The sequence below is a fragment of the Loxodonta africana genome, chromosome 17 (assembly GCF_030014295.1).
Source record: "Loxodonta africana isolate mLoxAfr1 chromosome 17, mLoxAfr1.hap2, whole genome shotgun sequence".
NCBI lineage: Eukaryota > Metazoa > Chordata > Mammalia > Proboscidea > Elephantidae > Loxodonta > Loxodonta africana.
The window spans coordinates 73096382-73123469 of record NC_087358.1 but is presented as its reverse complement, the minus strand read 5'-3'; the positions used below and the strand labels follow the sequence as shown (position 1 = coordinate 73123469).

Genomic DNA, 27088 nt, shown 5'->3' with positions numbered 1-27088 from the left:
TTTTTGTAGGCCTCTTTTAGTCTCTTGTCATAGTGTTTTATAATTTTCATTGTGTAGGTTTTTCATGTCCCTGGTTAGGTTAATCCACAGGTATTTTATTGACTTGGGGGCTATCGTAAATAGTATTGTTTTCTTGATTTTTTTTTTAGTAGTCTTTGTTAGTGTAGAGGAACCCAACTGATTTTTGTGTGTTGATCTTGTACCCTACAATGTTACTGAATTTTTCTGTTAGTTTTAGCATCTTTCTTGTGGAATCTTTAGGGTCTTCTCCGTATAGGATCATGTCATCTGTGAATAGAGATAGTTTAACATCTTCCTTTCTCATTTGGATACCTTTTATTCTCTTTCTCGTCCGATTGCTTTCATTAGAGCTTCCTGTACAATGTTGAATAAGAGTGGGGATAATGGGTATCCTTGTCTCATTTCCATTCTCAAAGGGAAGGTTTTCAGCCTTTTTCAGTTGAGTATAATGTTGGCTGTTGGGTTTGTATATATGCCCCTAATTACGGTGAGAAATTTCCCTTGTATTCCTTTTTGCTGAGAGTTTTTATCAGGAAAAGGTGTTGAATTTTATCAAATGTCCTTTCTGCATCAATTGACATGATCATAAGGTTCTTTTTTTTTTTTCTTCTAATGTTGAACCACCCTTATAATCCTGGTATAAATCCCACTTGATCATGGTGTATAGTTTCTTTCATATGTTGCTGAAGTCTGTTGGCTAGGAATTTTGTTGAAAATTTCTACAGGTATGTTCGTAAGGGATATTGGTATGTAATTTTCTATTGTTATTTTGTGTTGTCTTTGCCTGGTTTGGGTATCAGGGTTATGCTGGCTTCATAGAAAGAGTTCAGTAGTGTTCCTTCCTTTTCTATGTTTTTGAAGAGATTGAGTAGGATTGGTGTCAGCTCCCTGAATGTTTGGTAGAATTCTCCAGTGTAGCCATCTGTTTCTGGGCTTGTTGTTGTAGTTGTTGGCAGTTTTTTTAAATGACAAATTCAATCTCTTCTTTTGCAATAGATCTATTTAAATTTTCTGTCTCTGTGTTAGTTTGGGTAGGTAGTGTGTAGGAATTTGTCCATTTCATCTAGGTTTCAAATTTGTTAGAGTACAGTTTTTTATAGTAATCAGTTATGATCTTTATCTCTTTTGGATTGATTGTAACGTCACCAATTTCATTTCTTAATTTGGTTATTTGCCTCTTCTGTTTTTTTCCTTTTGTCAGTCTAGCCAGTAGTTTGTCTATTTCATTGACCCTTTCAAAGACCAACTTCTGGTTTTGTTGATTCTTTCTATTGTTTTTCTATTTTATTTATTCCTGCCCCGATCTTTATTGTAGAAACCCTGGTGGCATAGTGGTTAAGTGTTACAGCTGCTAACCAAAAGGTCGGCAGTTTGAACCCACCAGGTGCTCGTTGGAAACTCTACGGGGCAGCTCTACTCTGTCCTATACGGCTGCTATGAGTGGGAATCGACTTGATGGCAACGGGTAATGGATCTTTATTATTTCCTTTTTTTCTGGTAGCTTTTGGCTTCCTTTGTTCTTCCTTTTCTATTTGCTCAAGCTGTCAGTTTAAGTTAATGATTTTGGATCTTCTTTTTAATTTTACTGTGCTTTAGGTGAAAGTTTACAGCACAAACTAAAACAATTCAAAAATTTATATACAAATTGTTTTGTGACATAGGTTGCAATCTCAGAAATGTGTCAACCTCTCCCCCTTTCCATTCCAGGTTCTCTATGTCCATTTGTCCAGTTTTCCTGTCTCTTCCTGCCTGCTCGTCTTTCCTTTTGGGCAGGTGTTGCTCATTTGGTCTCGTATATTTGATTGAACTAAGAGGCACATTCCTCACATGGGTTATTGTTTGTTTTATAGGCCTGTCTAAATTTTGGCTGAAAGGTAGAGTTTGAGAGGGGCTTCAGTTTCAGTTAGCAGAGTGTCTGGGGACCACAGTCTCTGGGGTTCCTCTAGTCTCTGTCAGACCAGTAAATCTAGTATTTTTTTGTGAATTTGAATTTCGTTCTATATTTTTCTCCCACTCTGTCTGAAACCCTTTATTGTGATCTCTGTCACAGTGGTCGGTGTCTTTCTTTTTTTTTTTTTTAATGTAGGCATTTATTGCTGTGAATTTCCCTGAGTACCGCTTTTGCTGTGTCCCAAAGATTTTGATATGTTGTTTTCCTTTTCATTTGATCGCAGGAATTTTTAATTTCACTTTTGATTTTTTCTGTGACCCAGTAGTTTTTAAGTAGTGTATTATGTAGTTTTCCATGTATTTATTTATTTTTCCTGTTATTGATTTCTAGTTTCATACCATTATGGTCAGAACAGATGCTTTGTATGATTTTAATCTTTTAAAATTTTTTGAGACTTGTTTTATGTCCTAGTGTGTGATCTCTTCTAGAAAATGATCCACGAGAGCTGGAGAAGAATATGTATTGTTCTGATGCTGGGTGGTGGGTTCTCTACATGTCTGTTGGGTCCAGCTGGCTTAGGATTTTATTTAAGTTCTTAATGTCCTTAGTGATCTTTTTTTCCCCTGACCGGCCATTCCCCCGTCTCTTTCCCTGTCCTGGGGCCTCCCTATTCCTTGAGACATGACAATACTGAAATTAGGCCAGTTAATAACCCTACAATGGCCTCTAAGTGTTCAAGTGAAAGGAAGAGTACCACGTCTCTCACTTTAAATCAAAAGCTAGAAATGATTAAACTTAGTAAGGAAAGCATGTCAACTGAGACAGGCCAAAAGCTAGGCCTCTTACACCAAACAGCAAAGTTGTGAATGCAAATGAAAGTTCTTGAAGGAAGTTAAAAGCGCTACTCCAGTAAACACACAAATGATAAGAAAGTGAAACAGCCTTATTGCTGATATAGAGAAAGTTTTAGCAGTCTGGATAAGTGATCAAGCCAGCCACAACATTCCCGTAAGCCAAAGCCTGATGCGGAGCAAGGCCCTAACTCTCTTCAACTTTCTGAAGGCTGAGAGAGGTGAGGAAGCTGCAGAAGAAAAGTCTGAAGGTAGCAGAGGTTGGTTTACAAGGTTTAAGGAAAAAAGCTGTCTCCGTGCAAGGCAAAGCAGCAAGTGCTGATGTAGAAGCAGCAGCAAGTCATTCCAGAAGATCCAGCTAAGAGGATTGATGAAGGCGGCTGTGCTAGACAACAGATTTCCGGCCCTGTATCGGAAGAAGATGCCATCTAGGACCTTTACAGCTGGAGAGGAGTCACTGCCTGGCTTTAAAGCTTCAACAGACGGGCTGATTCTCTTGTTAGGGGCTAATGCAACTGGTGACTTTAAGTTGAAGCCAATGCTCATTTGCCATTCCAAATATCCTAGGGCCTTTAAGAATGATGCTAAACCTACTCTGTCAGTGCTCTATAAATGTAACAAAGCCTGGATGGCAGCTCATCTGTTTATAACCCAGTTTACTGAATATTTTAAGCCCACTGTTGGGACCTACTGCTCAGAAAAAAAGATTCCTTTCAAAATATTACTGCTCCTTGACAATGCACCTGGCCATCCAAGAGCTCTGGTGGACATGTACAAGGGGATTAACGTTGTTTTCATGCCTGCTAACACACCATCCATGCTGCAGCCCACGGATCAAAGAGTAATTTTGGCTTTCAAATCTTATTATTTAAGAAATGCATTTTGTAAGGCTATAACTGCCATAGAAAGTGATTCCTCTGATGGATCTGGGCAAAGCAAACTGAAAATCTTCTGGACAGGATTCAACATTCTAGATGCCACTAAGAACGTTCATTACTCATGAGAGGAATTTGGAAGAAGTTGATTCCAAGCCTCATGGATGACTTTCAGGTGTTCAAGACTTCAGTGGAGGAAGTAATTGCAGATATGGTGGGAATAGCAAGAAAGCTAGAAGTGGAGCCTGAAGATGAGACTGAATTGATGCAATCTCATGATAAAACTTTAACAGGTGAAGAGTTGCGTCTTATGGATGAGCAAAGAAAGTGGTTTCTTGAGATGAAATCTACTCCTGGTGAAGATGCTGTGAACACTGTTGAAATGACAACAAAGGGTTTAGAATAATACATAAACTTAGTTAACAAAGCAGCAGCAGGGTTTGAGAAGACTGACTCCAATTTTGAAAGAAGTTCTACTGTGGGTAAAATGCTATCAAACAACATTGCATGCTATAAAGAAATCTTTTGTGAAAGGGAGAGTCAACTGATGTGGCAAACTTAATTGTTGTCTTTGTTGTTGTTGTTGTTAGGTGCTGTCGAGTCGGCTCCGACTCATAGTGACCCTGTGCACTTTAAGAAATTACCACAGCCACCCCAACCTTCAGCAACCACCACCCTGATAAGTCAGCAGCCATCAACATCAAGGCAAGACCCTCCACTAGCAAAAAAAATTATGACTTGCTGAAGGCTCAGATAATGGTTAGCATTTTTTAGCCAGAAAGTATTTTTTTTTAAATTATGTACATTGGTTTTTTTTTTCTGGGTACATTGTTTTTTTAGACATACTGTTATTGCACTCTTTATGTCGTTATTGTTGTTAGGTTCGTTGAGTTGGTTCTGACTCATAGCGATCCTATGCATAACAGAAGGAAACACTGCCTGGCCCTGTGCCATCCTCATGACAGTTGTTATGCTGGAGCCCATTGTTGCAGCCACTGTGTCAATGCATCTCATTGAGGGTCTTCCTCTTTTTCACTGACCCTCTACTTTACCAAGCATGATGTCTCCCAGGACTGATCATTCCTGATCACGTGTCCAAAGTATGTGAGATGTAGTCTTGCCATCCTTGCTTCTAAGGAGCATTCCGGCTGTACTTCTTCCAAGACAGATTTGTTCGTTCTTCTGGCAGTCTGTGGTATAGTCAATATTCTCTGCCAACACCATAATCCAAAGGCGTCAATTTTTCTTTGGTCTACCTTATTCATTGTCCAGCTTTTGCATGCATATGAGGCGACTGAAAACACCATGGCTTGGGTCAGGTGTACCTTAGTCTTCAAGGTGACATCTTTGCTTTTTAACACTTTAAAGCGGCCTTTTGCAGCAGATTTGCGCAATGCAATGCATCTTTTGATTTCTTGACTGCTGCTTCCATGGGCGTTGACCGTGGATCCAAGTAAAAGAAAATCCTTGACAACTTCAATCTTTTCTCCGTGGATCCAAGTAAAAGAAAATCCTTGACAACTTCAATCTTTTCTCTGTTTATCGTGATGTCACTTAGTAGTCCAGTTGTGAGGATTTTTGTTTTCTTTATGTTGAGGTATAATCCATACTGAAGGCTGTGGTCTTTGATATTCATCAGTAAGTGCTTCAAGTCCTATTCACTATCAGCAAGCAAGGTTGTGTCATCTGCATATGGCAGGTTGTTAATGAGTCTTCCTCCAATCCCAATGCCCCATTCTTCTTAATGTAGTCAAGCTTCGTGGATTATTCGCTCAGCATACAGGCTGAATAAGTATGGTGAAAGAATACAACCCTGACACACACCTTTCCTGACTTTAAACCATGCAGTGTTCCCTTGTTCTGTTCAAATAACTGCCTCTTGATCTATGTACAAGTTCCTCATGAGCACAATTAAGTGTTCTGGAATTCCCATTCTTCCCAATGTTATCCATAATTTGTTATGACTGACACAGTCAAATGCCTTTGCATAGTCAATAAAACACAAGTAAACATCTTTCTGTTATTCTCTGCTTTCAGCCAGGATCCATTGATATCAGCAATGATATCCCTTGTTCCACATCCTCTTCTGAATCTAGCTTGAATTTCTGGGAGTTCCTTGACAATGTACTGCTGCAACTGCCTTTGAATGATCTTCGGCAAAATTTTACTTGTGTATGGTATTAATGATATTGTTTGATAATTTCCAAGTTTGGTTGGATCACCATTTTTTTGGAATGGGCATAAATATGGATCTCTTCCCATTGATTGGCCAGGTAGCTGTCTTCCAAATTTCTTGGCATAGACAAGTGAGTACTTCCAGCACTGCATGCATTTGTTGAAGCATCTCAATTGCTATTTTGTCAATTCCTGGAGCCTTGTTTTTCACAATGCTTTCAGGGCAACTTGGACTTCTTCCTTCAGTACCATCGGTTCTTGATCATATGCTACCTCCTGAAATGACTGAATGTCAACCAATACTTTTTGCTACACTGACTGTGTATTCCCCCCATCTTCTTTTGATTCTCCCTGCATTGTTCAGTATTTTGCCCATAGAATCCTTCACTATTGCAGCTTGAAGCTTGAATTTTTTCCTCAGTTCTTTCAGCTTGAGAAATGCAGAGCGTGGTCTTCCCTTTTGGTTTTCTATCCCCAGGTCTTTGCACATGTCATTATAATACTTCATCTTCTCAAGCTACCCTTTGAAACCTTCTGTTCAGCTCTTTTACTTCATCATTTCTTCCATTTGCTTTAGCTAATCAACCCTCAGGAGCAAGTTTCAGAGTCTCTTCTGGCATTCTTTTTGGTCTTTTCTTTCCTTCCTTTTTAATGACCTCTAGCTTTCTTCATACATGATCTCCTTGATGTCATTCTAGAATTCATCTGGTCTTTGGTCATTAGTGTTTAATGTGTCAAATATATCCTTGAGATGTTCTCCAAATTCAGGTGGGATACACTCAAGGTCGTACTTTGGCTCTCGTGGACTTGTTTTAATTTTCTTCAGCTTCAATTTGAACTTGAATAGTCGGTCTCTGGCCTTGGTCTGAGTGATGATCTTGAGCTTCTCCATCATCTCTTTCTGCAGATATAGTTGATTTAATTCCTGTGTATTTTATCCTGCGAGGTCCAGGTGTATAGTCACCGTTTATGCTGTTGAAAAGGTATTTGCAATGAAGAAGTCTTTGGTCTTGCAAAATTCAATCACGCGACCTCCGGCATCATTTCTATCACAAAGGCCATATTTTCTAACTACCAATCCTTCTTTGTTTCCAACTTTTGCATTCCAATAACCAGTAATTATCAATACATCTGATTGCATGTTCCATCAATTTCAGACTGCAGAAGGTGGTAAAAATCTGCAATTTCTCCATCTTTGCCCTTAATAGCTTGTGAGTATATTTGTATAATGTTCCTATTAACTGGTTTTCCTTGTGGGCATATGGATATTATCCTTTTACTGACATCGTTGTACTTCAGAATAGATCTCAAAATGTTCTTTTTGATGTTGATGGCAATGCCATTCCTTTTCAATTCGTCATTTCTCACATAGTAGGCCACATGATTGTCCGGTTCAAAATGGCCAATACTAGTCCATTTCAGCTCACTTATGCCTACAATATTGTTTATGTGTTTCATTTCATTTTTACGATTTCCAGTTTTCCTAGATTCATACTTTATACATTCCATGTTCCTATTATTAATGGATGTTTGCAACCATTTCTTCTCATTTTGAGTTATCACCAAATGAAGATCCCAAAAGCTTGATTCCATCTATGTCATTAAGGTCAACTGTATTTGAGGAGGTAGCCCTTCCCCAGTCCTATTTTGATTGCCTTCCAACCTGAGGGGTTCATCTTCTGGCACTATATCAGACAGTGTTCCACTGCTACCCATAAGGTTTTCACTCACTCATTCTTTTCAGAAGTAAACCTCCAGGTACTTCTTCCTAGTATGTCTTAGTCTGGAAGGTCAGCTGAAACCTGTCCACCATGGGTGGAACCTACTGGTATACGAAATACTGGTGGCATAGCTTCCAGCATCACAGCAACACACAAGCCCCAAAAGTAGGATAAACTGACAGACACATGGGGGCACACTTAATAGACTACAGTATAATGTAGACATAATTTTTATTATGCAATGGGAAACCAAAAAATCATGTGACTTGATTTACTGTGGTATTTGCTTTATTGCAGTGGTCTAGAACTGAATCTGCAATATCTCCAAGATATGCCTGTAATTGAAAGTGGTGTGTTGAAGCCCCTATTATTATGGAGTTGTCTATCTGTGCTGTCATATCAGTTAGTATTTGTTTCATGTGTTTTGGTGCATTGCTGTTAACTGCAGATATATTTATAGTTGTTATGACTTCTTGCTGGATTGACCCTTTTATTATTATGTAATGTCCTTCTTTATCTCTTGTAATAGATTTTTATTTAAAGTCTATTTTATTTAATATCAGTATGGCCACTCCTGCTCTTTTTTGCTTACTGGTTTCATGGAATATTTTTCTCCATCCTTTTGTTTTCAGTCTGTTTGTGTCCTTATGTCTAAGGCATATTTCTTGTAGACAGCAAAAGGATGGATCATGTTTTTTAAAATCTCTTCTGTCACTCTCTGGCTTTTGCATGGGCCATTTAGACTATTTAAATTTAAGGTTATTACTGAAAACAGTGTCTACCTCACTCATTTTGCTATTTGTTTTTTGAGTATTTTGTATCTTCTTTGTATTCTAATTTTTTATTTTTGTTTGTATTTGGTTGCTTTCTTGTGATGAGACTTTTTGCTTTCTTCTTTTCTTTTGAATGCTTTTTCTTGGTGATTTCTTAGTGGTTACCACATGTATTACATTACACTACTTACTACTGCAACAATGTTTAACATATGAACAACAGTTAACACGCAACGTTAACATAATAAATCTATTCCTGGTATTCTCCTCCCTCCCCCATTTCTGTTGGTGTGCCTTCATTAACGTCAATATACAACCTATAGTCATTAAGTTTACTTTGTGCTTATTTCTTATTTCTTATAAACTTGATGTCTTGTTCACAGGATTTAATTACTGAGTTTATTTCCTGAAAATACCATATACTTGGTCCATTTGATTGCGTGTGTTGTTGCATTTTTTGGAGATCTCTCTCTCATCATTTTTTTTTTCATGTATAGATAACGAGTATTTATTTAATGCTCTTGTCTTTCCATTTTGAGTACTTCCTTGAGCAATACTTGCAAAGCTGGTCTGGTAGTAGCAAATTCCCAGAGCTTTCTGTTTGTTTGGGAATGTCTTGATTTCCCCTTCATTTTTGAATGACAACTTTGCTGGGTAAAAAATTCTTGGTTGGCAATTGTTTTCATTCAGTACTTTATATATGTCACTCCATTGTCTTCTGGCCTCTAGAATTTCTGGGAAGAAATCCACACTGATTCTTATGAAAGACCCTTGGTATGTTAAATTGTATTTTTCTCTTGCTGCTTTCAGAATTCTCTCCTTGTCTTTAATTAACAAGAATTTTATTAGGATATGGTGTGGAGTTGATCTTTTCATATCTCTTCTGATTGGTGTTTGTATTGCTTCCTGTATTTGCAGGCTTGGTTCTCTGTCCAGGTCTGGGAAATTTTCTCTGAATTTCTCTTGGAAAATTGTTTCTGTGCCTTTATTGTTGCTGTGGTGCTCTGGGATTCCAATAATTATAATGTTAGATTTCTTAATTGAATCTCATATTTCTTTTGGGGGTTGTTAGATATTCTTTGTTCTATTGTTTCTCTTGAGACTTGATACATTCATTTATTTTGTCTTCTAGTTCACTTATTCTGTCTTCTTTCTGTTTGACTCTATCATTGAGTGTTTCTCTTGCTTTTTCTAATTCAGTTGCTTTATTCTTCAGTTCCAGTAGTTGTCTTTTTTTTTTTTTTTACTTTCAATTTCCTTGTTGAGTCTTTCATTTTGTTCCTCCATTTGTTTCCTGATTTCTGCTAGTTTGTTTTCTGTGAGCTTTTTGTTTTCTTTAAACATATTTAGCACCATAGTAAAATTATTATAGTCTGAAAATTATCAATTCTTTGTGTTAGTCTGGTCTCCATAGGAGAAATTTCCTCTTCTTCATGTTTTGCTTTTGATTGGCTCTTCTTTTGTGATTTTGCCATGTTTTACTATTTTTTTGTTGTTGTTGAACTTGGGCCATTTAGTTGTTGTTGTTCTTATTTTTTACTTGAAATTTTGTACTCTGTTTTTTGTGGGAAATTCTTCTGATTGGAGCCCTGGTGGTGCCCAGCTGCCAACTGAAAGGCCAGGACCTGCACCCACTAGTTGCTCTGTGGGATACAGATGTGTCAGCCCAACTCCACAAAGACTCAGCTCTGGGAACCCCATGGGGCAGCTCCACTCTCCCCCACAGAGTCTCTGAAGGGGAGAATGGGCTTTGTGAGGCTGAGCAAGGCTGCCCTCACGCTTTCTGTTAGTTCACTGCTCTTTTCTAAGCCCCTGTTATGTGACCTTGCTGAAGCAGTCTTATGTAACTCTCTTGTTTGGAGCCACCTTAGTCCTTGACCACTATAAAACCTCTACCGCCCTACCACTGGTTGCAGAGAACTGTTTTGGTGTCATGGCTGCCCGGTACCACCTGCCTTGACATGTAAGTCTCCCTAATAAAGACTCCTTTGCCGCCACACTGGAGTTGACTGCCTCTTTCTTTGGTCTCTCAGCACCCTCCAATTTTGGAGACAAATTTCAAGTTACTGATCCATGCCTGGACAGTCTCTATGAGTCAGAACTGACCCAGCAGGAGTGGGCTTGGTATCTTCTCCTGAGAACCACTAGAGGGCATTCTTATCCATAGGCTTTTTTTTCATTGCTGATTCAGGGGTCCTAGATGCTTGATCTCTGGAACTTAATACGCATGCACTGGAAGGGGGGGTTTAGCTGGCCACAGACTTTGCCCTAAGTGGTGGGGCTTGACTTTCCTGTGGCAAAGGTTGGGGGCTCTCTATGTCTTTACCTCACCGGTGCCCCTGCCCAGGCTCTCCCATGGTGAGTCAGCCATTTCCCTCTGTGTCACCTCTCGGTCTGAAGTACTCCCCTAGCCCTGCTGCCCTTGCAGTTCCTCCTGGTCCTAGTGCCTGTCGATCTTGGGCCTCACATGATTCAACAGAACTCTTTCTCACTACCACAGCCTTCCTTCACCCCCTCCCAATTCTGCAGCCCACGAACTCCCATGGCTAATTTGCACCACCTTAAAAGAAATGGGGCTACAGCTTTCTCAGATTAGCTCTCTTGCTGTGTTCCCTGTCTGGGGTGTTGCCCAGCCCTATCCCAAAATGGCTGTGATGAGTGAGGGCTACAGATGTTAGTGGGTAGATTCTCCAAGCTTCTGTGCCATCCTTGCTCCTCCTCTCCCCTGCTTCTGGACTCACCCTGACTCTCCAACAGCACAGCTGCCATCTGGAGTTCTGAGATCTCAGTCTGTGCTTGTTTTTATTCATTGTTCAGAGGGATAGATGCTAAGGGAGTAAAGAGGAGTGTCCACTTACTTCACCATCTTTCTCTGCCCCTCCACAGGGTTTTCATTAGTTAATTTTTGGAAGTAGATCACCAGGTCTTTTTTCCTAGTCTTTTTTATCTCTTACTCTCAAAGCTCCACTGAAACCTGTCCACCATGGGTGACCCTGCTGGTATTTAAAATACTGGTGGCATAGCTTCTGGTATCACAGCAACACAAGCCACTACAGTGTAACAAACTGACAGACAGGTGGTGATCTTTCTTCTTATCTCATTAGAAACAGATACATTTTATGTGAGGAGATAGTGGATAGTTCTGGCCTTAGTTGAACAGGGGGCAAAGTTAGTTGCTAAGAGTAGTGTGGCCCAAGGTGGCTTAGGGGGGGTTTTGGGAAGTTGGAACAGGTTTGGATAGTTGAAGCCTGTAAGAGTTGAAAAACGCTGGCAAAGTGGCTAGATGGAATGAATGGCAGGGACTCAGGTGAAAGCAGAGCAATCGTACAGGCCCACAGAAGGCTGAAAGGGACAAGGTGCCAGGATGAGGGCAGCAGTGTGCATTTATCCTTGGGGTCTAGCTGGGGAGGGCAGCTATGGGAATCAGGGGGAGGGAAGTGGACTGTGAGGAGCAGAGGGAGTCAGTGGGCAGGAAGATGGCGGACAGAAGGCAGAGCAGGTTTCATAGGCTTGAGGGAGTGGTAGGGGAGGTGGAAAGGGAGAAAAGGTTAGGTAAGGGGAGTTCAGAATTTGAGATTTGGGAGAATGAGCAGCTTTGAGTGGTAACAAGCACCAAGGCTGACTTTCTGGTGGGGGCTTGAAATAGAGGACAGGTAAGAGTTGTGGCTGAAGGTGTGATGGACTGGTTTGGCCATAATTGAATCCATGAGTTGCTGTTGTGTCCTGTGCTCGCTGGGGAAGGTGGAATTCTGTCCAGAGAGATGGTTGAGGCCATTGTAGAACAACTGTCTGTAAAGAGACCTTTGAAGCAAAAGCTTGTTTGCCTTCCCCTTCACCAGTGAGGCCACCAAGGGAAGACTGGGATCTGCTGGACAGAGAGCATGGCCATTATTTTAGCCTGGGGGAAGGAAAAGAGCATCGACATTTATTAAATTCCTGCCATGATCCTGGGTGGCACAAAGGGTTAAGCACTCAGCCACTAACCATAAAGGCTGGACGTTTGAATCCACCCAGACGTGCCTCAGAAGAAAGACCTGGTGATTAACTTCCAAATGGTTAGAGCTCCTGAAAAACCTATGGGTCTCAGTTCTACTCTGACACACGTGGGGTCACCACGAGTCAGAAGTAACTCAGTGGCGACTGATGTGGTTTTTTGGTTTAATGGAGCAGGCAGTATAGAGACTTTCACACAAATTACATCATTTAGTTCCTATAATGACCCTCCAAGGTAGGTATTTGTCTCAGTTATCTAGGGCTGCTTTTAACAGAAATACCACAAGTGGGTGGATTTGACAAACAGAAATTTATTTTCTCACAGTTAGGAGGCTAGAAGTCCAAATTCAGGTCATTGGCTCTAGAGGAAAGCTTTCTCTCTCTGTCAGCTCTGGGGGAAGGTCCTTGTCTCTCTTCAGCTTCTGTTACTCAGCTTCTTGGTGATCGTTAGGTGATGTGGCATTTATCTTCCCATTTGTGCTTCCTTTTGTGTCTAATGTCTTGTTATATCTCAGACGTGATTGGCTTAAAACATACCCTACACCGTAATTGCCTCATTAACCTAACAAATGTGATGGTTAAGGTTAGGTGTCAACTTGGGTAGGCCATGATTCTGTGCTTTGGCAGCTGTTATGTAATCATCCTCCATTTTGTGATCTGATGTAGGCAGCCAATCAACTGAAAGGGGAGTTTCCTTGGGGATGTGGCCTGCACCCAATAGATACGGATGTTCTGGCAAAGCTCGAGATCTCTCAATCCTGCATCCAACTCATTGTCCTATGACGTCTGGTTCTTGGGACGTGAGCCAGCAACCTGTTGCCTGACCTGCAGATTTGGGCATTTGCCAGCTCCCGCAGCCCTGTGAGCCAGGAGCCTGCCTACTGACCTGCTGATTTTGAGTTCGTTGGCCCCTGCAACCATGTGAGTCAGAAGAAACCCCCAGCCTGATGCCTGACCCACAGACTTGGGACTTACCAGCCTCCACAACTGCTGAGCCATTTCCTTGGAATAAATCTCTCTAGATATGTATTTACATACATACGCTTCACTGGTTTTGCTCCTCTAGAGAACCTAGCCTAAGACAACAAAGAAAGTTCTATTCCCAAATGGGATTACATCCACAGGTATAGAGGTTAGGATTTACAACATATTTTTTGAGGACACAGTTCAATCCATAACAGTATTCTTATCCCTATTTTACAGATTTTGAAACTGAAGCTCAGAGAAGTTACATAATTTGCCCAAGGTCCACATAGTAAGTGGAGGAGTTGGAAGCCAGGTCTATTTGATACCAAACTCTGAGACTCTGTATCTATACTGTAAAAAAAAACTGTAGCAGAGGATAATTCTATTACCTCTTTCTAGAAGGATTACAAAATCTACAGGTAAATAGGAAATAGTAATGATGATACTAGGATGTTAGCTCTATGATGGCAGAGATGACATCTACGTCATTTAATCCTATTTCCTCGGCACCGGACCCATTGTGTGAGACTTATAGTTGGGACTCTGTAAATATTCGTCTGTCAGTTTGTCATGCTGTGGTGGCCTGTGTTTTGTTGTGATGCTGGAAGCTATGCCACTGGCATTTCAAATACTAGCAGGGTCACCCATGGTGGACAGGTTTTCAGCAGAGCTTCCAGACTAAGACAGACTAGGAAGAAAGGCCTGGTGGTGTACTTCTGGAAAGAACTGGTCGGTGAAAACCTCAGGAACAGCAGCAGAACGCTGTCTGATACAGCGCTGGAAGATGAGCCCCAGGCTGGAAGGCACACAAAAGACGACTGGGGAAGAGCTGCCTCCGCAAAGAAGAGAATCTTAATGACTTGGACGGAGTCAAGCTCTCGGGACCTGCGTTCGCTGATGTGGCACAACTTAAAATGAGATGAAACAGCTACAAACATCTGTTAATAATTAGGATGTGGAATGTATGAATACAGGAAAACTGGAAGTTGTCAAAAATGAAATGGAACAGATAAGGATCAATATCCTAGGCATGAGTGAGCTGAAATTGACCAGTACTGGCCATTTTGAATTAGAAAATCATTAGGTCTACTATGCTTGGGAATGGCAAATTGAAGAGGAATGGCTTCACATTCACCATCAAAAAGAACACTTCAAGATCTATCCGAAAGTACAACACTGTCAGCGATAGGATCATATCCACACAGCTACAAGGAAGACCAGTTAATATGACTATCTGGCAAATTTACACACCAACCACTGTTGCTAAAGATGAAGCTACTGAAGATTTTTACCAACACTGCAGTCTGAAATTGATCAAACATGGAATCAAGATGCATTAATAGTTACTGGTGATAGGAATGCAGAAGTCGGAAACAAAAAAGAAGGATTGGTAGTTGGAAAATATGGACTTGGTGATAGAAATGATGCCAGAAATCACATACTAGAATTTTGCAAGACCAACACTTCTTCATTGCAAATACCTTTTTTCAACAACATAACCAGGGACTATACACATGGACATCTCTGGATGGAACACATAGGAATCAAATCAATTATATCTGTGGAAAGATGTGATGGAAAAGCTCAATATCATCAGTCAGAACAAGGCTGGGGCAGACTGTGGAACAGACCACCAATTGCTCATACGCAAGTTCAAGTTGAAGCTGAAGAAAATCAAAACAAGTCCATGAGAGCCAAAATACGACCTTGAGTATATCCCACCTGAATTTGGAGACCATCTCAAGAATAGATTTGATGCATTGAACACTAAGACCAGATGAGTTGTGGGATGACGTAAAGGAATCATACATGAAGAAAGCAAAAGGTCTTTAAAAACACAAGAAAGAAAGAAAAGGCCAAAATGGATGTTAGAAGAGGCTCTGAAACTTGCTCTTGAACATGGAGTAGCTAACGTGAATAGAAGAAATGATGAAGCAAAAGAGCTGAACAGAAGATTTCAAAGGGCAGCTTGAGAAGACAAAGTAAAGTATTATAATGAAATGTGCAAAGACCTGGAGTTAGAAAACCAAAAAGGAAGAACGCATTTGGCAGGAAGAAAAAATTAAAGCTTTGAGTTGCAATACTGAAGGATTCTATAGGTAAAATACTGAATGACACAGGAAAAATAAAAAGCAGATGGAAGGAATACACAGAGTAACTGTACCAAAAAGAACTGGTCAACGCCCAGGCATTTTGGGAGGTAGGATATGATCAAGAACTGATGGTACTGAAGGAAGGAGTCCAAGTTGCATTGAAGGCACTGGTGAAAAATGAGGCTCCAGGGATTAACGGAAAACCAGCTGAGAAGTTTCAACAAACAGATGCAATGCTGGAAGCACTAACTCGTCTATGCCAAGAAATTTGGAAGATGGCTACCTGACCAAATGACTGGAAGAGACCCATATTTATGCCTATCCCAAAGAAAGATGATTCAATAGAATGTGGGAACTATTAAACAATATAATTAATATCACATGCAAGTAAAATTTCGCTGAAGATAATTCAAAAAGCGGTTACAGCAGTACCTCGACAGGGAACTGCTGGAAATTCAACCCAGATTCAGAAGAGGATGTGGAATGACGGATATTACTGTTCATGTCAGATAGATCTTGGCTGAAAACTGCTCATGTCAGATAGATCTTGGAACACCAGAAAGATGTTTACCTGTATTTTACTGATTATGCAAAGGCACTTGACTGTGCTGATCATAACAAATTATGGATAACATTCTGTAGAATGGGAATTCCAGAACATTTAATTGTGCTCATGTGGAACCTATACACAGATCAAGAGGCAGTTTGTTAAATAAGGGGATTTACAATCAGGAAAGGTGTGCGTCAGGGTTGTATCCTTTCACTAATTCAATCTGTATACTTATTCAATCTGTATGCTGAGCAAATAATCTGAGAAGCTGGACTGTATGCAGAAGAATGTGGCATCAGGATTGGAGGAAGACTCATTAATAACCTGCCGTATGCAGATGACACAACCTTGCTTGCTGATAGTGAAGAGGACTTGAAGTACTTACTGAAGAAGGTCAAAGACCACAGCCTTCTGGATTATACTTCAACATAAAACAAAAAAGCTCACAACTGGGCCAGTAAGCAATATTATGATAAACAGAGAAAATATTGAAGTTGCCGAAGATTTCATTTTACTTGGATCCACAATCAACGCCCATTGAAGCAGCAGTAAAGAAGTCAAATGACACATTGCATCGGGCAAATGTGCTGCAAAAGACCTCTTTAAAGTATTAAACATAAAGATGTCACTTTGAGGACTCAGGTGCACCTGACCCAGGTCATGGTATTTTCAATTTCCTCATATGCATGGGAAAGCTGGACAATGAATAAGGAAGACCAGAGAAGAATCGAAGCCTTTGAATTATGGTGTTGGTGAAGAATATTGAGTATGCCACGGACTGCCAGAAGAACAAATAAACCTGCCTTGGAAGAAGTACAACCACAATGCTCCTTAAAAGCAAGGTTGGCAAGACTTTGTTTCATGTACTTTGGACGTGTTATCAAGAGGGATCAGTCCCTGGAGAAGGACATCACACTTGGTAAAGTGGAGGGTAAGTGAAAAAGAGGAAGACCCTCAATGAGATGGATTGACACAGTGGCTGCAACAATGGGCTCAAACATTTGTGAGGACGGCGCAGCAAAGGGCACGTTTCATTCTATTGTACGTAGGGTCCCTGTGAGTCGGAACCAACCTGACAGCACCTAACATCGACAAATGCTTGTTGAATGTGGCTGTGAGATTAATTACTTTATGTGTGGTCCTTTCTAGCTGAGGGCTTGTAACTCCCACCCAGGTGACTGCGTGATACAGTAATTGTGGTCTACCAAGGGGATTGGTCAGTTTTGCCTTAAAAGAGAGCCAATTCTAGAGCAGGGAGGAGCCCACCATCACCAAGGAAGGAGAGACCAGCAAGAGACCCAGCAGCAAAGACCCGTCAGAAGGAGATGGCTTGATGGGCTTCTTGGGCCATGGTGAGAGGAAGCTGAATGCCTCTGGGCAGAGACTGAGGACCAAGCAGAGGCATGCCTTTGAGCACAGCTTGGAAGAGGCTGCCTTGACGGAAGAGCTGTATCCTGAGCGTTCTTGAGCCTGAATTGTAACTGTTACTTCGCTAATAAACCTCATAATTGTGAGTATGGTCTGTGAGTTGTGTGGCCACTGCAATGATTTATTGAACCCAGCAGACAGTGCTATGGGAGGGACAGCTGGTGTCAGAATTAGTAAAGATGGCGGAGAGAGGGGACTTGGTTGGCCTCCACCTCATGGGAGTCAGCCTTGTGCTGTTGATCTTGGTTCTCCTTCCCCCCTGCTGGGTGGAGGCAGTCAGACACCTCCCGCATGCTGTTTTCACTGTTGAATGAATGATGAGGAGCAAACCCACTCAGAACAATGAAGTAAGAGGTGCCAAGACCCAAATTCTTATCAATTCTCGGGAATCTCAGTGGAGGGCAAGGAGACAGAATTCATCACTTGTCTGGACAGGCTTCAATATGTCTAAAGGCTCTTTTAACTGGGGGAGGTTAGATGAGTTGGCTTTACAGCTCCAAAGCGTGGATGAGGATGTGAAGGGGCTAGTGGCTACTCCTGCCAGAGATGAATGCTCCATCCACACAGGCTAGAATGCTGGGCAGGAGCCTCAAGATTCCCAGGAGGATGTCAGCCTCACCACCTGCTCCCTGGTTTCCAAACTCTACAGATGTGGGCTCCAGAGCTGCAGAGAAAGCCAGCCCTTTAGGCTTCCTGCCGAAGGTGCAACTTCCCCTCTTGCCTACAGTGCACCTGGAGCAGTGAGGTCCAGGGAGGCTCTTCTAACCACTCTGCTGTGGCGCTTCTGTGCCCTCCTCCAGGTGTTCCAGACTCAAACCTCCAATCCAGGAGCTACAAAGTGGGACCAAGTTAGTAACCCTACAGAGAAAATCCCTTGTGAAAATCCCCTTGTGAGAAAGTGGCTTTAAAAATCTGTACTAAGTATTCACGATAGCCAAAAGGTGGAAACAACTCAAGTGTCCATCACTGATAAATGGATAAACAAGATGTGGTACGTACATACGATGGGGTATCACTCAGCCATAAAGAGAAATGAAGTACTGATACATGCTACAACGTGGCTGAACCCTGAAAATGTTCTGCTGAGTGAAGTAAATCAATCACAGAAGGACAAATATTGTATGAGCCCACTGATATGAAGTATTTAGAACAGGCAAACGAGACCAAAGTTTATTAGCAGTTACCAGAGGTGGGAGGGAGCAGGAAAAGGGGACATTGAGCTTCTGTGAAGCCAGATGGAAACACTGGGAAATGAATAATGGTGATGGCTGCACAATGTGATGGATGTAATTAATACAACTGAACTCTACCTGTGAAAATGCTGACATGGTACAGGTTTTGTCATATATATTTGTACCATAATAAAAAAAGAAACCATTGAGAAAAGCTTGGGTTTCTTCTGAGGAACTGCATTGAAACAATTTAAATTACAATGAAATACAGCCAGAATGCTCCTTAGAAGCGAGAATGGCGACTTTGTCTCACATACTTTGGACGTGTTATCAGGAAGGAGGGACCAGTCCCTGGAGAAGGACATCATGGTTGGTAAGTAGAGGGTCAACGAGATGAACAGACACAATGGACTCAAACATAGCGATGACTGTGAGGATGGCACAGGACCAGGCGGTGTTTCGTTCTGTTGTGCGCAGGGTCGCCGCTGAGTCAGAACCATCTTGACAGCACCTAGTAACAACAAGGGCAACGTCACTAGGTCCTTTAATCATATATGAGAACCACGAAGCTACATGTGGTTCCCTTTTTCCTTTGGCTTCCAGGAAATCCAACCGCAGCGGTTACATTTTTCTTTATGGTTGGCATATTTGTAGACTTTTTTTTTTTTTTTTCCCTTTGTTTTCTGTTTCTATTTACAGTGTAATTTAAGTTGCCTCAATACTTTGTAGAAATAAAAAACCGGGGAAGTAAACTAAGATAAATGGCAAATGGAGGTGAAAAGTGAGTCCCTCTGTTCGTTCAGGCGTCTTCAAAGAAAAGGGCAGTCACTGCCCCTCCTGTGGGAGCACAGCGGCCACCAGGTGGCACCAACGGCTTTCCCACAGCCATCTTCAGCGCTGTGATTTGGCCTGAAAGTGTTTCTGTTCAGCCACATTCAGAGTGGCTCCAATCCAAATGGCCTGGGCTTAGCTGTTTTTTTTTTTTTTTAGCTGTAGGGATGGGACAAGGCTGACCTCAGGCTGTTGGGGAGGCTTCTTTCAGATGTTCAATTTATAGGGTCTGTGTTTCAAAAGGGATGGGGCAACTCCAACCAGACCAGGGCGGTCAGGGGCTGTGCCTCGCCCACTTGAAGCAGCTCCATTTGCTATGCCACCCTGGGCAGCCAGAGGAGGGACCCTCACCACAAATGGAGAGTTGAGGCAGGGCGTTAGAGGGTCATGGGGAAGGAGCCTTTTCACTAATCTTCACTAGATGTTCTAGTGACTTCTTTGTGAAAGGAATAAATTGCCCCTACGAGTGGGCACATCACTAGACAACAGTTATCACTTTCAAAATACAAATTGCATATTAAAAAGACCCAAGTGCAGACATTAGCATTCATGTTTGCCTCAGTTATTTATTTAGAGAAATTATATCTTTTAAAGCCATTTTGTAACCAGACCTCTATGCCCAAGATTTAAAAAAGCCTTCAGTAGAAGTTGGAAGAAAGTAATTTATGTATAATCTATAAACACAGGTTCTTGACCCTTTAGGAATCCATTTGTTACAGTAATTAAGTGTGACAAAAGATGTTTCCCTTGCGAATCCGTTTTGTTCATGCTGACGTCTCATGTTATTTTCTCAAGCCTCCGCAGTGCTAGATCAATTGTATTTCCAGGGAATTAAAGATAAGCGGAACCCTACAAATCATGGGGGGGCACTGATGCCAAGCCCAGGGACATGGAGGGATGGAGCCTTGGTCAGAGAAGGCAGCTATTCATCAGTTCCTGGTGCTCTCCTGGAGCAAAACCCAGAATCACTGACCGGAGCTGGTCATAGACACCGTCCTGAGGGTACCCACAGAGAGAAGCTCTGCATAGTTGGATTTATTTGAGTCTACTGGGTTTACTGTGACTCAAGTGCTCTTATCTAATGAATTGGAAAATTCACTCATCGACAGAAAGCCCAGTAGGGGGATGGAAGATTTGCATTTCTCCTGAATTACTTAGGGCTGAAGATACCAGCCACGAGCACAAGGGCCGTCCCAACAAAAGCAAACCTCTAGTCTCACCTCAGAATGTGAGAAGCCCAACAGGCTCTGTTGTGACCCCACCTTCCATCCTGGGGGGCTCCAGCACCAATACCAGATCTGTACAACCAGACAGTAACCCCCCTACCATCATAAAAGCCTATGAGGGGACTCCTCCCCACACCAGGGGTCCCTTTGATGCCCATTTTAACCAATTAGGGTCATCCAGGATGAATTCTCTAGGGGTTGTCAAGTCAGGGACACTCCTAAAAATTTGATCTTTAGAGCTGATACTAGGTGGTGCTCAGGGTGGGCCAAGGGGGAATGGTGAGAGTTACTTAGGGTCTTCTTTGGAAAAGAGACATGTAAGTGACAGGATATAAACTGGGCTAGGGCACTGATTAACATGGCTCTGGGACAGTGCTGGGGGGCAGTGCCAGGCCAAGGAAGACAAGGCTGGGGTCCATTAAGTGACCAAAACATAGGGCTAGATCTCCAACATCGCAGGGCCTATGCCAGGAGAGAAATAACTTCTGAGACAGCCTCAATGTTTTTAATTAAAAATTTATTGAGCACCTGCAGCATCAGCATCTACCACAAGAATAACACTCCAGATGAGTCAGGATTCACCAGTGACAGAGTGGGTGTCACTCCTCCCAGCTGAGGAAAACGCTAGTGAAATAGGAATCCATGGGTGGCGCAAACAGTCACGTGCCTGGCTACTAACTGAAAGCTTGGAGGTTCATGTCCACCCAGAGGCACCCTGGAAGAAAGGCCTGGCGATCTACTTCTAAAAGATCACAGCCTTGAAAGCTCTATGAAGCACAGTTCTACTCTGGCCAGAAATGGAGGTCAGAGCCTTGTCAAATGTGCTCCTCTGACTCTTTCTTCATAGTGATTGCCGTTTCCCAGCCATACCTTGGGAGGCCTGAACTTGGGCTGTCGTGGGCCTCCCTTCACTTCCCCCTTGTATTATGCATTTCCTGCTTTTGAGTGGTGTCTTTGCACATCTTTTGGGGTCACTTCAGTTTGGGAGACTGAACTATGAGGCGGTGGGTCACTGAGAAAAGGTGAGACCTGGGCGCAGGAGGGTGGCATGCAGGCATCTAAAGCATCCTAGGGGTGCATGTGAGTACGCTAGACAGGGTGCTGATAAAGGATGAAGACCAGCAGAGCCGTCATGTGGCAGCTGGTCTGCTCGTTTTTGCTTCTCTGACTTGTGCTACTGATGAGCTTGCTCCCATTCACGGAAGACTGCGGTGAATTATTTTTCTTCTCCTCTCTAGTGTTAGCAGGTTGGTTTTCATCATCAGCTACTGGTTGGGAGTCACATTTTCAGGCAGGAGGTGGACTGCTAGGACTTTCTAGGAATCAGCTTTGCAGAAAGAAGCCCCTTATTGTTCTATGCCCTGTGGTTCTATGGTCATCGGCTTGACCTGAGTAGCCCATTTTCTTGGCATTATACCCCCCAGCAGCAGCAGGGTGCAGACTTAGATTTTTTGTTGTTGATCTCTGAATAAACCTTAGACAGCAGTCTGGAGGCATCCCTGGGTGGTGCAAATAGTTAGGCTCTTGGCTGCTAACTGAAAGGTTGAAGGTTCGAATCCACCAAGGTGCCTTGGAATAAAGGCCTGATGATCTACTTCCAAAAAATCAGCCATTAAAAACTCTATGTAGCACAGTTCTACTATGACACACATGAGTTGGAATCCACTTGATGGCAACTGGTTTTGTTTGTTTTAGCAGTCTAGAGCAGGGCTGGTATGCTACATCCTTTGGGCCAAATCTGGCCCACCATCTGTCTATGTAAATAAAGTTTTATTGGAACACAGACACTCTCATTCATTTTTATATTGTTTAAGGCTTTTTTTCACATTACAATGTCAGAGTGGCGTACTTGCAACAGAATCTATAGCTGACAAAGCCTACTAAAATATTTACTATTTAGCCCTTCTTAGAAAAAAAAAAAAAACTCACTCCTGCTTTATTGCTATGAGATCATACTTTTATTTACTAAAACTGGAGCAGAATATCAAAATTAGGAGTCCTGGAGAATCCAGGGTATGGGGTAGGATGTAAGGCTCTCACTCCACAGCCGTTGAATTGACTCACAGTGACCCTATAGGACAGAGTGGAACTTCGCCATAGAGTTTCCAAGGTTGTGATCTTTACGGAAGCAGCCTGCCACATCTTTCTCCTAAGGAGTGGCTGGTGGGTTTGAACTGCCAACTTTCTGGTTGGCAGCTGAGCAGTTTAACCACTGTGCCACCAGGGCTCCTCAGGCTCTCGTTACAGGGATAGCAAAGACTTGGGGCTTCAGCTTGTCTGGTGACTGGTAACAGCTGCCTGGACAGCTGTATGGAAAGGACTCTGAGGCTGCGCCTGGGCTGGTGTGGGTACTTGCAGAAAGGTGAAAACTCGGCCAGGAGTAATTATGTAAGGAGCACCAGGCTGGGAAACCAGCAACAGCATCCAGGGAATGCTCAGCACTGCCCCTGTTGGCAGCACGTGGTATTGCCGAGGTTGGAAGTGTAAACACAATCCTACCTAGGTGACAGGGGGAGGTGAGATTTAAATACCATTCACGCCAGGTCAGAAGCAGGTGACAGGCAGAAAAGCCACATCTGGCTGAAGCTCTGGCTTTCATTAAGGCTCCTGTACTTGTGGAGGATTAGCAGTGTAACAGGGTTTGTTCAGGAGAGCAAGACCCTCATGTACAATTTCCCATTTGGGGGAGAGGGAGCATTTGTTACTTTAATCAAAATGCCAGGTGAAATGTTATGTGTTACTTAAAAATAAAAAACATAAGGTGACATGCATGTTTACCAGAGAGAGCTGTATGAGATGTGGCTCCTGAGCTCTATAGATACGTACGGCCCTTAGACTACCATTTTTAAAAATCAAGACTCTTAAGACTCCCTACCTATTACGTCCAATATGCTATCATTCTGTAACTCCAGTGAGCGATTCTTCCCCAGTGGCCCAAATACACGCAGGTGGTGAAGTTGTCTTCTGCAGACCCTCACCCATTACAGCAAATGTGCTTTGAACAAAGTGTATGCAAATCTATATTGACATCAAATCATATTTTCTCAATGCATCCAGAGTTTGTTACTTATGTTAATTCCTTGAAAAGCATATTAGCCACCCTCAGTTTAGCTGTTGTGTAAATCCAGATTCTCAGCTGTTGGAGGATTTCAAAGTGCCGTATTACCTGGTTCGTTTATCTGGTAACCAAAGACTTGGAGGTTCTAGTGCACCCAGAGGCACCGCAGAAGAAAGGCCTGGAGATCTACTTCTGAAAAAATCAGCCATTAAAAACCCTGTGGAGCACAGTTCTTCTCTCACACACAGGGGGTCTTCAGGAGTGGAACTGACTCCACAGCGACTGGTTAACACAAGGTTACTACCGTCTTTCAAGCCGGCTCTTTTTTTACCATAAGCAGTCCTGCAATGTTCTTAGGGCCACTGCTTCCTGATTATGTGAACATACATGGAGGGCCAATAAGATGGACACTACGTTATTATACACGAATCTCTCATACAAGTAACTCAGTATCTTTCCCACATTCAACATTTTGGCTTTAATTGTTTTTCTTCACAGCATGAAAAACTGCTAAATCAGCTCCAGCTGGCTAGACTTTTTCATTTCAAATAATTACATGATGGATTTAAATTGTATAAGCGCACTAAACCATATCTCAAGTGGGGTATTCAAAAAATATATTTTACGACTTAAGGTTGTTGAGATTTATTTGCATAAAAATGCCACTATCTTTCCACCCAGTCCCTAGAAATATACCACCACTCACCTCAGGTTGGGCAGTATAGCAAATGTGCTACCGAGCCTTAAGAAACAGGTAATTAAATTCTAAACAGCCGTGTGGAAGCAGAGCCCAGAGACTGAGGGGCGGAGGACCTGAGTCTGTGTCGAGAGTTTGTGTGCAAACCGGGGCGTTCAGATGTAGAATTCCTCCATTTCGCCAACACCGGGGCTAGCCAATGCTGGATGTGACGGGATGTCTCTGCCAGTCGGCTGGACTTTGGAAATGGCATGAGGGGGCTCCTGGGATGACTCTGTGAGTGAGGAGGCACCGGAAGCTGAGGAAGCTGCAACGGATGTCACTGAGGAGCTAGAAGACCCTTTGGTGAATAAAGGAGGGGAAGGCCCGGAGGCCTCAGGGGCCACCATGCTCATGGCAGGCAGTGGCCCTTCTCTGGAATCCTTGTGCCTGGGCCAGCGGCTGCTGCATGTTTCTGAGGGGAGGCATGTCTCCACGGTGCTGCAAAACCTACTGGGTGCAGAGTATGCAGACACCACAGACAGGTCTGAGGAGGACAGCCTCAGGCCTGTGTCCACATCCGTCTCCTGGGCCCCCTCTAAGTCGTCGATGGAGAGGAGCTGGCTGTGCCTCCACTCTGCTGCCCTGTGCCCTGGGGTACCTGTGCTTGAGGGCCACTGTGGTTCAGACAAGGAGGCTGGGGAGGGACCTCCTGAGGGCAAACAAAACAAGGACTTGCTTCTCTGGAAAGACCAGGGAGGGCTGGGAGCGCTGCTGGTTGGTCTGGCAAACTCCTGCTGGTCCCCGTTAGGCAGACCCACCTGGCCGAGCCCTGGGCATGGACCGTCAGGCAGGGGCTGCTGGCTGCTGCTGGGGGCACGGCTCGGTGCAGTGCTGTTTGCAGAGGGAACGGAAGGAGGTATCTTCTCTGAGGATTGGTGGGCTCTGCTGGGTTTGCATAGTTTCCTGTGCACCCTCTGTGCCTGTTAGGGAAGGAGGGCATATCGTGTTAGTGCGGGACTGGGGTCAACTGGCTAGGGGTTTTATTGTCACTGAGAAACCGTTTCAATTCTCCTGGAATCCAGATTTTCTGGGTCCATGCAGTTGGGCTGACCCACACATGCCATTTGCCCTTAGGTGTCCTTTTGAACCTTGAGCCTTTAAGGAACTGGTTTTCCTGGGGTCACCTTCAAGTCAAACTATAGCCCAGTAATAAGCAGTTTAGTTTGCCTGAGGCATTGGGCTCTTTGGGAGAATTATCTATGTGCAGCCAGTTTCCAAGAGCAGGAACCCCTGGTCTGGCTAGACGCTGCCCTGCCCATTGCTGTGAGCGGATTCTGACTCATAGTTTTAGGATACATGGCACGTCCTTAACGACTGTTTTTACAAGTGACTCACTCTGAAACCCTGCACTTGCTCTGAGAAGCCAACATGAAAGGAATTTACAATGACCCTCAGGAGACTACGCTGCCCGGAATGGACGCTGTCTGTATAACCTGCTTTCACTGGCCTCTCTTACCTCGGGTTGACGCTGCCCTATTCGATTTGTATCTACTCTCAATCAACATATTCTGTCACACCAGTTTCTGGTGTTTCTCTGCACATTTAGGTTTTTAACATTACTTATCATGAAACACATGCACAGGCAATTTCAGATCTCATCAACATGGGACTTGATTCCAGTCCAAGTGTGAATGCCAGGGCCCAACGCCAGGGGCTGCCATGGTTCAGGAGAGTCAATCTTTAACGCATGGGGAGCCGGCAGGAGATTAGTATTTATTTATGTGCCATTAGGAACTGGAGTCCCTAGGTGGTGCAAATAGTTAACTTGCTCAGCTGCTAACCAAATGAGTGGAGGTTCCAGTCCACCCAGAGGTGCCTTGGAAGAAAGGCCTGGCAATCTACTTCTGAAAAATCAGCTACTGGAAACCCTGTGGAGCACAGTTTTCCTCTGGCACACACGGGGTTGCCATGTGTCAGAGTCTGCGAGACAGCAATTAGTTTTATTAAGAACTACTGATTTCTTTCTTTTTTTCCTTTTAGAAACTCCATACAGGAAAGGGAGCCACTAACTCTGACTGACCCTTTAACATCTCATCCCAGTCCTCCTCTTCGGATGCCAGCCCTCCTTCTCCCCTCACTGCAACCCATCAGGAACCTGGGGTCCTCTCTGCTGAGGCACGTCTGCACGTGGGTCTGCTTCTCTTAGATCCTCCCCCTGGTCTGGCTCAGTGCCTGAGTTTAGGGCAACCTTACTATGCAAAGTTCTAATAAGTAAAGGGTTCAGTGACAGTGGGGGTGGCCTCATTAGTCTAGAATTGTGTGATTCATGAATCCCTGGAATAAGAAAAGGGTTCTGAGTGTGGTTCTCTGTAAGGGATATTTCCTGGAGCCCAGCAAACACCCCACTTCCCTGTTAAACAGGAGCCTGGTTTGCCCACAGCCCCTTAGGAAATTTGGTTCAACACAGTATACATTTATTGTATATCTACCGTGGGTCAAGGGAGCCCTGGTGGCAGAAAGAGTCGGGTGCTCAGCTAGTAACTGAAAGGTTGGCAGTTGGAACCCACCCAGTGGCTCCATGGGAGAAAGACCTGGTGATCTGCTTCTGTAAAGTTTACAGCCAAGAAAACCCTATGGGGCAGCTCTGTTCTGTCACATGAGGTCACCATGAATCGGGGGCAACTTGATGGCACCTAACACCACCACCACCACTGCGGATAAAGGAGGGGAAACTAAAATGGGAAAAGCTTACGTTTCACTGAGGGGAGAAATAACTCAGACAAGA

The 27088-nt window shown here is 43.2% G+C and overlaps 1 protein-coding gene across 1 annotated transcript in view; it reads right to left on the bottom strand.

Annotated features, from left to right (window-relative positions):
* Positions 1-20853: 20853 nt before the first annotated feature.
* FAM124A (family with sequence similarity 124 member A) overlaps positions 20854-27088 on the bottom strand; it is a 90980-nt gene continuing 84745 nt past the window's right edge. The window contains exon 4 of the mRNA XM_064270177.1: positions 20854-25283. Within this exon, the coding sequence (XP_064126247.1) occupies positions 24477-25283 (807 nt within the window). The 3' untranslated portion in view covers positions 20854-24476. The remainder of the gene's footprint in view (positions 25284-27088) is intronic.